The sequence below is a fragment of the Spodoptera frugiperda genome, chromosome 15, assembly GCF_023101765.2.
Source record: "Spodoptera frugiperda isolate SF20-4 chromosome 15, AGI-APGP_CSIRO_Sfru_2.0, whole genome shotgun sequence".
Lineage (NCBI taxonomy): Eukaryota > Metazoa > Arthropoda > Insecta > Lepidoptera > Noctuidae > Spodoptera > Spodoptera frugiperda.
This window is the reverse complement of record NC_064226.1, coordinates 5,144,429-5,159,950: the sequence shown is the minus strand read 5'-3', so window position 1 is coordinate 5,159,950 and position 15,522 is coordinate 5,144,429. Positions and strand designations below refer to the sequence as shown.

At 34.8% G+C, this 15,522-nt stretch overlaps 3 protein-coding genes across 3 annotated transcripts in view; 2 read left to right on the top strand and 1 right to left on the bottom strand.

Moving 5' to 3' along the window:
• LOC118273242 (lipase member H-like) overlaps positions 1-15,522 on the top strand; it is a 199,180-nt gene that overhangs the window by 3,131 nt on the left and 180,527 nt on the right. The window lies entirely within an intron of this gene.
• LOC118273216 (lipase member H-like) lies at positions 623-2,948 on the top strand. Its single transcript, XM_035590077.2, has 6 exons — positions 623-832; positions 1,140-1,323; positions 1,458-1,606; positions 1,967-2,209; positions 2,403-2,739; positions 2,824-2,948. Exons 1-6 carry the CDS (start codon positions 796-798, stop codon positions 2,867-2,869), a joined length of 996 nt encoding a protein of 331 aa, XP_035445970.2. The 5' UTR covers positions 623-795; the 3' UTR covers positions 2,870-2,948.
• Positions 3,082-15,152, bottom strand: LOC118271061 (uncharacterized). The gene is made up of 27 exons (XM_050698771.1): positions 14,648-15,152; positions 14,338-14,497; positions 14,186-14,251; positions 14,059-14,110; positions 13,776-13,843; positions 13,301-13,455; positions 12,454-12,594; positions 12,257-12,365; positions 11,767-11,876; positions 11,522-11,664; positions 10,915-11,042; positions 10,423-10,595; positions 9,868-10,093; positions 9,627-9,690; positions 8,615-8,828; positions 8,239-8,398; positions 7,924-7,989; positions 7,484-7,535; positions 7,321-7,388; positions 6,950-7,104; positions 6,523-6,663; positions 6,061-6,279; positions 5,571-5,710; positions 5,006-5,133; positions 4,483-4,652; positions 4,068-4,233; positions 3,082-3,296 (listed from the first exon to the last, which is right to left on the bottom strand). The coding sequence occupies exons 1-27, from the start codon at positions 14,857-14,859 to the stop codon at positions 3,261-3,263; spliced, it is 3,522 nt and encodes a 1,173-aa protein (XP_050554728.1). The 5' UTR covers positions 14,860-15,152; the 3' UTR covers positions 3,082-3,260.

The window sequence follows — 15,522 nt, the reverse complement described above, 5'->3', positions numbered from 1 at the left end:
AGCAACATTAAAAGGAAAATTCGGTGGAATGCTCATATCTTTTACATCAAAAACATTTTAACTACATTATCTTAAAGCTTCACATCAGTTAATGATCATTTTGCTGTCAATTATCACTATAATCCCAAAATTCATCGAATTATATTTATTGATAAAATTATCGAGACTAAATTTTCACAAAACTGATATATATTTTCCTATAGTTAGGTTTGGATTAAAACCATCCACAATAGGATGCTTGGATAACTAAAACAAACCAAAAACTTTTTTTATTATATTTATATGCTACATATAGGACTCACAACTAACTGTTTCATTAGAAATAAAATGAACCATTTATATTATTTTTATTTTCCCCACAATTTCACGAAAATTCACTTACTCTTTTCAATGAAGGGTTCTCCTTCGAAATGACATTTACTTTATTTACAATTACTTACTCACAATCGATTACTATGATTACTATGCTAGTGGATCAATTAATGATGAAACAAACAGGGTAAGTTAAAAAAAAAGAAAAAGTGGCTCCTTAGCCTTTCAGATTGATATAATTATTTATGGAGAATACACGCCACTACTTAAACACGCATAGTTGCCATGTTTTCCTCTAATATACGGTACAGCCCTTGTCTTTACTAGTGCTATAACTGATAACAAGATCACACCTACATCTAGTTATCATGATAGATAACATTCAATTATAACAATCTCGATTATAAATTCTCTTATAAATATCACATTAAAAAACAATTGGATTATTAGTTAGCAGACTAGATAGCGTTACTCTTGTGCGTCATGAAGTGCTTGTTGCTTTTATTCGTCCTTATAGCAGGTAAATAATAAAAAAAAATACTTTATACTTATCTCACATTCGTTAGAGAGAGAATGGCTTTGATCCAGAACATAATTTATTAAGAGATGTTGATATTTATTAAGTTGATTAAAAGCAATATTTTGTGTATTTTTCTAATGAACCTATACATATATCATAATGCGAGTCCCGGTGTTTCTTAAAACTACAGCTACAGCTACAGCTTTCTTCCATAGTTCACCACGCGAGCAAGCCATATTATACATGTTAGTAATTTAGAAATGTCTCACGATAGTTATTATACAATTTTTTTTTTTATTTTCTCTAGCATGTGCTGCAGGCGTCCTCAAAGACCCTGTACAGGGTTACAAGGAAGGTGACAGGTACTTCTATTTCCCGGGAGATGGCGACGACACTCTCCACCTTGTCGATGCGGAGGAGCCAGTTGATTTAGATTTCATTGAAGAATATACCCGAAATCCAGCTAACAACGGATATTGGCTTTTCACCAGGTACTACTTAATTTACTAATTTTACTACGTAATACGTTGCATGGATAAAAAAACACTCAAACAATAATTTGTTTGTCTAAAACAATTGATGAATAGTATTGTGTGCCCTGTTATGATGAATATTTTACTTGCAGATCTAATCCCGGTTCGGCCCAAGTCTTAGTTCATGGCAATGCAGCCTCCGTGAGCAACTCAAATATCGATTTTGCAAAGACTACAGTATTCCTTGCTCATGGTTGGAACGGTGATGGTGGAAACACGATGAACAAACTGCTCACGGAAGGTAATTAAAAATTCTATCCTTGCGTCACAGTTTGTTGTTGAGGATAAAGTTGGAAACCTAATTGCGCATTAAATGTTACGTAGCAAAGGAAAACAATAAAAATTGTATTTACTAATAATACAAATAATATTTCAACATCGTCGCGATATCTATAAGCCAAAATAAACAAGAATCAATATTTTCTGGTTAATACCAGATCCTATAGGCTGGACATAATCTCTTTGTGATATTAACCAATTTTAATGGTTATCTTCAAATAGGTAGTGCCGTAGTTTAAAAAGTTTGCCAATGATCAACAGTTTATTAATTTACATGTACCTATAACAATGATATTAACAAATCTAATTACATTAATTTCAGCATTTCTGCAGAACGATGACGTCAATGTTATTGTCCTCGACTGGAGTCGTTTAGCAAACAGGGGCTACACTACAGCAAAGCGCGGAACTTCCGAAGTTGGTAGAGGACTCGGTCGCTTTGTGAACTGGCTCGCCGAATTGGGATTGTCATACGAAAGAGTTCACTTGGTAGGATTCAGTCTTGGTGGTCATCTTGTAGGAAACGCCGGAAGGGAAACTGGTTCCAGAGTGAAGAGAATTACAGGTAACTACCTATTTTGTTATAAACCTCATCACGTCCTCAACATGTTTGGTCAATTAAAATCAAATAAATAAAACTATCCTACGTAAAACTTAAACATGCTTATTGTCCACAATTGTTACTTTTCCCGATCCGGGAAATACCGGTCCCGGATCCCGGTCTGAGTTTTATACTTCAAATGAATTTTCTGTTTTAGCTTTGGACGCCGCTGCTCCACTTTGGGGCACAGACCGCAGCCGTCTAGCGCGTACTGATGGTCAGTATGTAGAAGTGATGCATACTGAAACTACTGTACTAGGATGGGGTGATCCGTTGGGTGACGCTGACTTTTACCCTAACGGAGGCTCTAACATGCCTGGCTGCTGGGCTATTGGAATTTCATGTTCCCACAGCCGTTCCTATAAATACATGGCCAGCTCCGTGAAATACAATCACCTTCTTGCCAACGAATGCAACAGTCTAAGGGACGCTAATCGCGATAGATGTCATGGTGACTTACACCCCATGGGCAATAGCGATCTCAACAAATCTCTGTAAGTACCACCATAATCATAGGATAGTTTGATACATTCATATAGGTATGAATAACAGATTTTAATCGTTGTTTTGTTTTACAGAACTGGAATATTCAGAGTCAACACTGGCAGCAATTATCCATACTAACTGAATAATGATGGCGTTTACAAAAACATTAAATTAAATCTGTTAACCGATCTAAAATAAATAACTGTCTCCAACCGAATGTGTTTATACTTTTGAACTGGTTAATATCTTAAATATTTTAGAAGATTTCTTTTGTATGAGATTACCTACATAAGAACGTTTTCAATCAAATCTTAGTATTTAATTATAGGTTACAAATTATAACTAAAATGACTATTTTTAATCATATTATATTACACCTACCATTAGGTACTTAACATTACTCGTATTACGTATTAACAGGTATTATTCATCAACTTTTTAAATATGCAGTAAGTAGTTGGTTTCGATCACTATTTTCAAAATATGATGAAATCCATCGCAATCCATATCCGCGTTGTAGGTAATTTAATCATTTCTGAATGTTTTTCAAATACATTTGATTTACCTGTAACAAAAACGATATATTTATTGGTATCTAAAGCAATGGAAACATAATCATGAAAAAAATACGGCTTAGCGATCAATCTTAATAATTTAAAGATTCAAGATAAATTAAAAGATTATTAATTGATTTCGCCCATAATAATGGAAATTACATCAGAATTCCGCCTTATTCTAGTCATATCTTGTTATTAAATACTTCTACAATTGCTGATTAATGTGAACGATATTTGTTGTTAGAGAGCTTTGTTTACACAAAAGAACATTGTTGTGTACATTCTAGAAAAAAGCTTTGCAATCTTAAATATCCTACTTACGTCATTGTATAAGTAGATGAAAATCTTAATAATAAGTATGTGGTATTTTCCGATTGTTTTATCTATGTAAATAGATTAGGGTATTAATTAGCAATCTGATAGAATCTGAGCATGTTGACGCCGTGACATTCGTGACCGACATACTATTGTAATCTTTGCGACAGTGGTAGCGCAGTGATTTAGATTTACATAGATATAAAACTATTATAATCATATCAAGAGCACGTAGTTCTTTGTGATTAGGTATCATAATACCTCTCATAGGACGACATTACCCACTACAACGTATAAAGTACTTTGAGGTATATTCAATTTCAATATTTTTAAATATTACAAGAAAGCCATCATCGTCATCAACAACCCTTAACCGTCAACTGCTGGACTGTATGTATCCTCTAAAGCATAAATAAATATGTTATAAGTACTGGGAATAAATGTTGCAATTCAAATAATCATACCTTGTCCTTCTCCAACCATTTTCGTATAAAGGGAGCAAACAATCGATGGTCATTGTGAACTTTAGCCGTTTTTCGGAAATTGACTATGCAAGCAATACCAACGGTCACCATACACCCGAACGCAGTGAACCACATGAAAGAGATTCTGTACAAGTACGGTACTTCACTGGAACAAAAAAAAAGATAAATGAAGTCTCAAGTTATTATTTCTTTTTCCCAAAATTATTACGTTTTGGATTGATCACATCACATACGATAATGTATGTGAATCGTAAGGTCCTTAAAGCATATTTTAGGATTTAGAATTTACCTGCCTACGAATAAGTACCAGAACAATTATTGTGAGGCTCTTGTCTCTATAATCTTTCTTTGACACCACATTTTCATCTCGATAAAATAATGAATCCGGCCTTACCTTTCAGCGTCAACCACATTATGTACAATTTCATCAAACTCGTAAGTACAATTTTGTGTGAATCTAGGTTTTTCACTAGATTGCATCAGTCCCCTCGCTTGTACCAACTGTGACTGCGCGGCTAACCACCATGCCGACAATAGGCCTATGATACCTCCGCTCAAAGCGCTCTGGAATTATAATTCATTCTAGAAACAAGGTACCTATAGATAACGACAAAAAACAACATAAATAGATAAGCATGCAAGAAAACATCGGTATAAATACAGAAAAAGCAATAATTAATTGAGATAAAAAAAATAAGCATACCTTGAAACACTTTCACATTTGCCGCAATTTTTTTATCACATTCTTTTATTGAAACGTGCAGTTTCATGCAGTTAAAAAATGTTAAACATGTCATTCAATGTTTTAAAAGCACTATTTTAAAATTTTAGGAATTGCAAAAAGTCACGTTAAAAATCTTCTTTCCGCATGCAAGAAAAAATCTCAAAAAACTCAAAAATGGAAGTGAGTTACTTACCGTACCATCTATAAACGGCAAGAATATCCCCATCACGAACACTCCAGCCAAGGGTCCCATAGAAGCTGATGACAAGCTCATTGTCAGCTGTAGAACGGACCCCAACATTTCTACTACGTACACTAAACCTACAGGGAAATTAAAGATTCATCATTAATATCTTTTATAACTAACTATAAGTTCAATATGCCTAAACCAAAAATTAACTTCTTTGGCTGATGATGGTAATATGTCCGTTGATGATGAGGACCCAGATTCATTTCGTTTATTTTCGATTTCAAGATTAAGATTCAGAATATTATCTTTGGTATTTAGATGCACAGGACTTCATACAAAGTGTCAATCTCACTAACAATATAAATGCGAAGTTTGTATGTTTGTTACTCAATCACGTCAAAATGGCTGAATGGTAATTTCTGTCTGTCTGGTCTGGAATAACACATAGGACACTTTTTATCTTTTTATAACTTTTATCAAAATTTTATTCACTTTTTATCCCACGGGACCGCTACGAAGCCGCTGGCAGAAGCTAGTTAATAATATTTAAAACAAGTTTAATACGCACCGACACAAATAACTCCAAGTATAACGACCACAGATCGGATCATTATTTGAGTTTGCCTGTGAGTTAATGGCCTGAAGAATGGTTTCCAGAAATCTTCTAATACTACAGCAGCCATCGAGTTGAGGCCAGTAGATAGTGAACTAAAAATATATTTATGTGTCTGCTTACTGCCCAACTTAATAACCGACCTTAGCCCAATATTTTTGCAGTCGTTTTTGACAGAAACTGCATATAAAAGGAATGTCTCAAATGTTGTTGCTTATTTATTTCAGCCAGTAAGAGAGTGAGATAGTGTTTCAAATTACATATTATTATTTTCTTACTAGATTATTTGATAATTTGAGAAAAAATGTCATTAGAGAGCTATCCACTCATCAGAAAACGTTACCAGTTATTTACTTTATTATAAACGGTTGATTAGATACTTATTCATGACCAAAAACGTTATTTCAAAATTCAAATTAACCTTATTTCCTTTCCAAATACTCACCTAAGAGATGCACTGAAGACTCCCGCCACAAAAATGCCCGGCATGCCAGGCCAGTCTCCTAACACATCCATTACCAGCAGAGGCAACAGTTGGTCTTTGGCAAGCGCCAGTCGAGAGTCCAATGGGTCACATTCGTGGTACTTTGCATAGGCCAACAAACCACTGTACCCGCATATTATAACTATGAACATTACACCGCCGAAAAATCCCCAGATGGCTCTGAAAATGAAGTTATTAAGTTAATCTTATTATTTAAAGTTTTCACTTAACAAACTGGTACTACGAACATATAGGTACAAAATGTTTTTTAGGGTTCTTTACTCAAAGGGGTCCGGTTCCTAATTGGCCAGCCTTTTTTTGAACATAAACATGACATAACATTAAACTTCATAAACCAAACGTCGACCCATTAAATGTAAAAAAATGTAATTCATACATAATTATTAAAATAAAAATACTAACCTTTTGGATGATTTAAGTTCAGCCAACGCTAAAAACCTTTGCAACATGGATTGATTGACGGCAACGTTGCCGATCCAGTAAAACGTAGAACCAATGGACACTGACCATATCGTATGTCTCACTGTTAGATCTAGTGTGACACTGAAACAAAACCAAGTAAAAATTTCAATTGTATCTTTAATTTTCTGTAAGCAACGAAATTTCAAAACACTTTTGATGGGACATTTTAACAAATCTTCGTCAAAAACAAACAAATGACTAAGTATGTACTTTATACCAAAAAAAAATCTTTATCGTAACACAAAATTAAAGAGGCAATCATTTATTGTTAGACAGAAAAAAACATTGCAATGAAAATAACAGAAGGCAAAGTTAAATAAACCTAGTTTAAGTATATTTATGTTAAATTAAGTAAAGTAATATTTACGGTGGTATTTCAATTCGGCCTGTGTTCCAATTTTCTCTGAACACCTCCCCGAAACCGCCAGCGATGATGGTGCCTTTTATGATGACCAGGATCATAGCTCCTACCATCACTATAGTTTGTATTACATCCGTCCATACGACGGCTTTTAAACCACCCTGAAAATTATTAAATGATCAACTAAAACAAAACTACTAATAATAATTAATTCTATTACTTACTTAAAAAACATTTTACTTAAATAAATAATGGCCAATATTCTGAACGAGACATGATATTATAGTAAGTTGTGATACAATCCATCTAGAACTTAGAAAATAAAACAAAATCTAAATAGAAATTAGTTAAGTAACGTAAACGTTAGTGTTACTTACCAAAGACGTATAAAATATGCACACAAAGCATACTATAGAAGTTGTAATATGAATGTTCACGCCAGTTACTGAAAAAGAAAATAATAAATCATAAAATATGTAATAAGAAACAAATATACACTTATTGTTTGTCTTTCTAATATAATTTAGTTTTTGCACTTACCTTGATTGAATGCTAAAGCTGGTACATAAATAACTATGGGCAGCCACGCCATCTATAAACACACATTTACTAGATTTTAATATATCTCATAAATCTGAATTTCTATACTAACATCCAATAAATAAAAATGTAATAATAACTACGGTGAATGTGAAAATGGCACGCCATTTTCTTTTTCACACGGGTCCTGTGACTTCACTGATGTTATAAATGGATACGCACATAGTTAGAGGCAAAGGTACACTCGCCAATCAGCCAGTCATTAAAAGTACACAATTAAAAAGCCTTTGAGAAATGTATAAATATTTATAAGTAACTACCGCCTCAAACATTTTTTTCTCAAGGTTTAGACCTGCCCTGGACTTCAACAAATAATTCAAGATAAAAAGTAAGCAAATCGACAGCAATTGATTTTTATAGAAATTAAATAAATAACTTACCAAATATACGCTGAACAAGACAGATCCGAATACTCTCAAACGTTTATCATACCGAAGTTCCAAATACTAAAACAAAAATTATTTGTATTCCATTAACTTCAATTAAAATGAAAATATTAAAATAGTAGAAAAAAAATCTTCTAAAAAACAGGAGAGAAATTATTCTTGTCCAATTAATTTTTACATTTTCCCGCCAACGCCAACAGAAAAACTTTTTTTAAATGGATGTCTTTATTTTAAGCTGCCTTTAACAATGGCACATTAAAAAGTTCCAAATACAAAAAGTTTTTACTCTTTTTCGTGCGATTCACTTACCTCATAAGCTGAAGTCAATCCCAAATCGTGAAGTATTGGTAAAAACGTATAAGTGAATATTATTGACATCAATAAAGTACCAATCAAAGTAAATACATATGCTGTGCCATAAATATACAGCTCTGTCGGTATACCTAATAACGATATGCCTGAAATAAAACTAAAAAGAAAGACTTTGTGTGAGTACTGGGTAAAACAGGGTGAACAAAAATCGTGGGGTGAATAAGTGCAGGAACAGGGTGAATAGATGTTAGGAAATTTTCCCAACATTTAGTCACCCCATTTTGTGTTCACTCCGTCGAACAGAAGGTAAGTAACTATTAAACAAAAAACAAACTTGGAAAAACTAGAACGTAGGTAATAATCAATACAGTACCTTGCGACTAACGAGAAGCAAACGGGCAATAACTTCATATTTCGTCCGCCCATTAAATAATCTTGAGTCGAACTCTGTTTCTTCACAAAACCGAAAAAAACTCCGATTCCTCCGCAAACCGTTAACATTAAAACAAATAAGACATAATCAAACCACCCAAAATGTTGCAGCGAAAGTCTTACTGCAGAAACGTGCAGCTTTTCTTCTGACATTTTTCAAGAGTTTTATTTACAAAAATAATATCAAAATATCACTTTACATACACAGTCGACGAAGACACATCTCAGTGTCACAGTGTGAATGAATGATAAAGCAATTTCACAATTGCCGCCCGCGATTTTCTCGATGGTCGGAGCCGTCGGAGGCTATTTTTGTTTCAATTGACCATTTCCCGTGTTCGTCGAAAATAGACTTTAACGTTTCTTTGTAGGTCTGCCATCTAAGTAGGTACCATATTATGAACATACATTATAGCTTCAGACTACTTGCTTTAGGTATATGGCCAATACACAGATTGATCTATCTAGGTAAAAAATCTTATTTTATGGAAACAATTTTGGAAAATTTTCATCGCGTAGCTACTAATTATTATTAATTTTTTACACTAAAACTCTACAAAGGTTACAATATTGAGTAACAAAATAACACACTGGCCACTTCGTGTGTACGATACTATAAAAAAATGAAAAAGTCATAAAAAAAAATATTTTTACGGCATCCTGCATTTTTTTGACCTAAAATGGCCAGTACTTAATTGGTTCTACAATTTTAAAAGAGGATAGAAGAAAAGCGTTTATACCAATTTTTTAATATATTTTTTTGATTTTTATTTTTATATAGGCTTTTTCCTAAGATAAAAACGTCAGTCCCATTTTTATTTAATCATAATTTTCAAAACGACTCCTAATTAAACTTAGTTCTGCTATTTATAGAAAAAATAAGTTTTCATTCAAACAATTTATTACATAAATATAAAATTAATATAGTTTGACAAAAACATCTGGTAATTAACTAATTTCTTCTGATTCCGTGATTGGCTTCATGCTTATTGAGGTAGAGTTCACGTGGCAGGCTTCCTGTAATAGAAAATAATACAAGTAGCTTTATATTATTTAAGATTACCGTAGAATACCTACTACTAATCCCGTTAAACATTGTAATTCGACAGCAAATGTATTTGTTTTTTTTTCTAATAATTTAGTAATTGCTGAACCGTTTAACCACCTAAAACATTCTTCCTCCATAATACTGACCTTATTTTGTCCATAAGCACTAATGAAGGGGTCATCAGTAGGGTGTGGAGGTTCCTTATATAACCTCCTCAGTTGAGGCGCGAGGAGACACGGAGCGGGAGGTAGGTGCGGCGTCCCTCTCGCACGATTTATCCGGGAGACGATCGCACCAACGCATATGCTCACCATCATCCCCGCGAGAGTGTACCACATGTATGACACTCTAAGCACCGGGTTTACTTCCTCACTACAAATATTGTTAAAAAGTTAGACTTTCAAATGTATGTGGTATGCCGAAACAGTTATAAAATGTCCTATTTTGGATATGAACTGTTCACTGTTCGTGACAGTCGTCAACGTTTGACTATGAATCTACTCTACATGGGAAAGCTCTGCTACGTCAGATATGTGGTCCCTCTGGTCTGTTTGTCAAATATGTTGCCCCTTAGAGGTGGCTTTCACGACCAGTTTTATACTTCATCAACCAACATTTGACGTCACACGACTTGACGTCTTCATAAATTTTCCTTATTTTAAGGCATTGCGCACATTTTCTTACTGGGCTGGTGAACCTACCTAAACACGGATTCTTCAACAACGTCTTCCACTGCAGTGAAGTTGTAAGTGCATCCTGCAGTAGACAGGGACTTGTGTGAGTGCACTATTTGTCCTCTAGCTATGGCCAGTTGTGAGGTGAGGCACCACCAAGACATCACTGCTAGACCGCTTACACCACCTATTAGGGCACCCTGTGGAAATACATCGATACGAGAATAATATCTACATGTTAGTACTACGGACATTATGAATTTGGTCGTGTTATTTTTATACTACTTAATAATATTTTACATTCAACCGTTCTACAATTGGCCTCTCTCTGGTCTAGTCTGCCTAGGGTACTTTCGAGGCTTAATCCGCCTCTGTGAAGTTACACTTCAAACAATTTTGAAGTCATACCTAAGCACAACAAATTTAACTTGTGATATATACTATTGTAAGTAGGTATAAACTACAAAAACAAACTTAAACTCATGGTTTTAAGTAGGTAGTATATCAATAGATACTTACTGTAGCATCTACCCAAGGCATAAGAATCCCCATGGTGAAAACACCAAGTTGTGGGCCCATCGTCATAGATTCTAACGTCATCGTCAATTGTAAGATTGTTCCCATCTTCTCCACTATAAACACTAAGGCTGAAATTGAACAATTTATTACTTTGCAAAAAGATATATTGATGCGGAAAGAAAACAAAGAAAACCATGTTAACAAACTTGTACTCTAAATTAAAGAACTCATTTTTATCTATCGACGGTTAAAAGGAAATAGAAATTATAAGCGACAAAAATGAAATGTTCAGGAGAGCCGTTTAAACTCGTCAGTCGTCGAAAGAATACTAGGACAATGTTTTTTTTTGGTAGGGTGTAAACGCCAAAAATGTCATCGTAGAGCTATGACAGTAAGCGCATTCAAAGAGCAGAAAATTTTACGTAGGATAGCATAATAAACTCATTTTTGACCAAAATGTCGCTTATACCCTATTTCCTTTTAACCGTCGCTATTTTAACCAAGTTATTGTGGTTCGTGGTAATAATCAAGTCAAGAACAGCATTATACAAATACAATACTAAAGTTTACTACAAATAACGTGCATAAAAGCACAACATATATTTACCTACACAGAGCGTGCCCAGTATCACGACGACTCCCTTCATGATCCAGCTGGCCTGTCTATCTGTTAAAGGTTTCTTGAAGAAGGGCTTGTAGAAATCTTCCAACACAACTGCAGACATCGAATTCAAACTCGTTGATAAGGAACTGAAAGTAATTTACAACTTAGTAATATGAACCAAGATGTATAACTCAAGCTGTTGGAAAAACTTCAATGATAACCAAGAAAACGTAAAATAATAAATGTACCTTAGAGCTGCGCTGAAAATGCCGGCTATAAAGACTCCAGGTAATCCAGGGATCTCGCCAAGAACATCCATTACCAACAATGGAAGGAGTTGGTCCTTCGCTTTAGCTAACTGAAAAGGGATAATTTTAACGAAATGTTAAATTAACTTAATCCCCAAAACCTAACAAAATTGGTAGACAAGTAAGTAATACTTAGCACGTTAACTGCCACAGTGGAGTATTTGCCTTCAACAGATTTCTAATGGCAGTTAAATAAGTAAGTAAGTATGTACATGATAATTTTCCAATATAATATTTCTCACTCCCCGTGACCTACTCATGACGGATCGTGATTTACGGCATGCAATTTTCAATTGCAAGATTGGTTTCACATTGTCCTATCCGGTGCAATAAGAGTCAATTGCGGGAAGTGAGTCATTGGTACAGTTAGGTACAGGCCAATCCATCACCAACTGTAATAGTCTAAGATTTAAATATGAATGTGTATTACCTTAGTCTGCAAAGGATCGCAGTCGTAAAATCTTGCGTAGATCAACAAGCCGCAATAAAGACAGAAACAGTAAAGGAATGAGATGCCAATACAGAACAGGAAAACTGCCCTGAAAATTAAGGAAATTATATTTTATATCATCCTAGTTCTTACTAGAAATGGAGTCTTTAAATTGGTCAAAAATTACCTCGACTTACCATTTAGCTCCCCGCAAAGTCGGCAATGAAAGATATCTTTGTATCATAGTCTGATTGACAGCATTTGCTTGTAGCCAATAAATGGTCCCGCCTACAACAAGACTCCATATTGTGTGCCGCGTCAGAGGATTCGGATCCCAACTAAAAATTAAAACACTTTATTACATCGGAAAAAGCTTTAGCAGTTAGACTCGAAAATGTGCGCCAGGGTCTACACTATTTTTATTTTTAATAGGGGAAAATCATCCAATGACTTCTCCCGCCTTGGGCGAGGCGAGAGTATCAGACTCTTACTGACTAAAAACCACCCGTCCCTACTTCTGCCCTTCGATCCGGATCCCTGGTAAACCCGCTAGGTAGTCCGCAACATACACAACATACTTAGGGCAATATTTCTCACACTCCACACTGCAATAATTTTCCACTTGTATGTTCTCGGTCATAAATATTGCAGTTACGACTGATGCGAGTCAGTATGTCAACCAAGTGTTATTTTCTTAGATAAACGTTTCCTTTAAATCAGAGCTGTTATTGTGGGTGTCTAGTACAAGTAGTACACAAAGAAATCGCTTCGAATTACGCTACGAAGGACTCAATTGAAATTCTTGTGACACAATAGCAATGTATATTATCGTCTAGATGTTTTATGAGTCCCGATATGGTGCAGAAGTTCATTTAAAGTGGAAGGTAATTTGCACTCTATAGATGATACTAAAACGGTTGGCAATTGCAACTAACAGACCAATAAAGCAGTACAGCTGGAAACAAGATTACAAAGCACATCCTGAATTTGATTACCAAATCCATTCTTCCTTCCTCATCCTTGACCATTAATAAAACAACTTACTTCGGCATTTCAATCCTTCCGCTGTCCATGTTCCTTTGGAAGACAACTCCAATGCCACCCACGTCAATGGTCCCTTTTATTGCGACCAAGGCCATGGCACCAAACATTGCGGTAATTTGGATCACGTCCGTCCAAACTACTGCTTGTAATCCACCCTGAACATAAATGGATAAATTACGGTACTTGATTAATTTCTAACACATCTTTAACATTGTGAATTTTATAAATGTGTAATCTGAATCTAAGACCAAGTCGATCTATTTTATTTAAAACGTAAAATAAATGTATTATTGATATTTTAGAGTGTTTTAAATAAATACATAATAACTTAAAACGGAAGGTCCCTTAAGTAGAGACTAAATAAAATAACCGATTGGTATTACATGGATCTCACAACTTTTTACGGTAGAAAAACTGAGGTGCGAGACTTGGTCTTTTTTACAGGATGTTTGAATGGTATTATAATATCACATACCGCACTAGTGTAGAAAATGCAGACCAAACATACTATCGGAGTGATTACGTGTATGTCAACACCCGTTACTGGAAATAAATATCAAAGTTAGTTAAATCGCCCTCACGACAAGACCTTATTTTAAGCAAATTCTATGAACCTAAGAAGGAGAACCAACGTCCTCTCTTAAAATAATGGTTGAAAGATAAAACAAATATTTAGTTTTGAATAGACTGGAATAAAAAGATTGCATAATTTTAGGATAGGTAACTTTAATCATACTTCGTGAAGTCATTGACATTACCTTGATTAAATGCCAGTGCTGGAACGTATATCACAATAGGCAACCAGCCTATCTGAAATCAAAGAGTCATATTAAGTTAAATATAAATAATTCAAAAGAATTATCCACAATTTTATTAAAAACTTACCAACGTGAAAGCGAACAAAATTGATCCAAACAATCGGACTCTGTTGTCGAATCTAATTGATAAGTACTGAAAGAAATAAAAGTCTCTAAATAGGTACCACATCTCCGCAAGTTATCGCATAATTGGATGTAAGAAAAGACTGTTCACCATACCTCATAATTGGAAGTAATCTTGAGTTCATAGAACACGGGCAAATAAACCTGCGTCATGATTACCGACATCAAGAATATTGCTCCCATGATAAACGCGTATTGAGTCCCATGCATGTAAACTTCTGTTGGTGACCCCAACAACGTTATTCCTGACACGAAACTGGAGAAAGAAGATAATTTCTCTATTAGTTGACTTAATATGAAGTTTTATAGCACCTATTACTTCTAATCAATAGGTATTTTTGAAGTTCAAACGTATTCTAAAAGCAACTGCAATAGTTCAAGTTTTCTTAGATTTTTGCCCACCAACCTTGCCACAAGTGACATAGAAACAGGAATCACTTTCATATTTCGTCCCCCGAGTAGGTAATCAGCTTGCGTGGTCTGTTTCTTCATGAAACCCCAGTAAACACCCACAACAGCACTAATAGCCAACATAAACACAAACACAACATAATCCACCCAAGAAAACCTCTGCATAAAATGGGTTAATTCCGAAACTTCTCCCTGCATTTCGCCCATTTTGTCAGTGATTTATAACTCCACAACAAATTAAAATCACATAGATGTCCAAAGTATACAACGCACTTTGCTACCGTTGCCTCTGACCAGATTTTCTTAACAATGTAACTTTTAAAATTTCAGGTCAAGGGTTTTATTATTGAAACAGATAGCCCATATCATATCGATATGCGTGGCACTAGGCACCCAACATTCAAATGCATGAGTCCGCCGAGACGTAAGCTCAATCTGTTACAATGAAACAATTACGATAACTCGCAATTTAAAAGAGGATGTTGCGAGATCGCCCCCCAACGGTAGCTAGGAGCGAATCGGGAACTGACTACTTGTACTTAAAACGTGTAGGTTGGACATCATCATAAACGCTTCCTCGACTGACAATGAAAATTGATTAAATAATGTAAAGAAACTACCTGCTTATCTCAATACCAATATATACCATTTAAGATTTAACAACCCGTTACGCTCATGTATTTAACAGCGAGTTAAGATTTTTCCTGGTGCAAGACAATGCAATTTTGAGAATTAAAAAGGCATTAGATACTTTAGTGTGAACGCACAGTTGCTGATAATGAGTTCAATTGGTATGTAGTTACATAATAATATTGAACTGTAGGCTGTAGTCACATTACAAGCTGAATTTGAAATCAGAATCTACTTTGG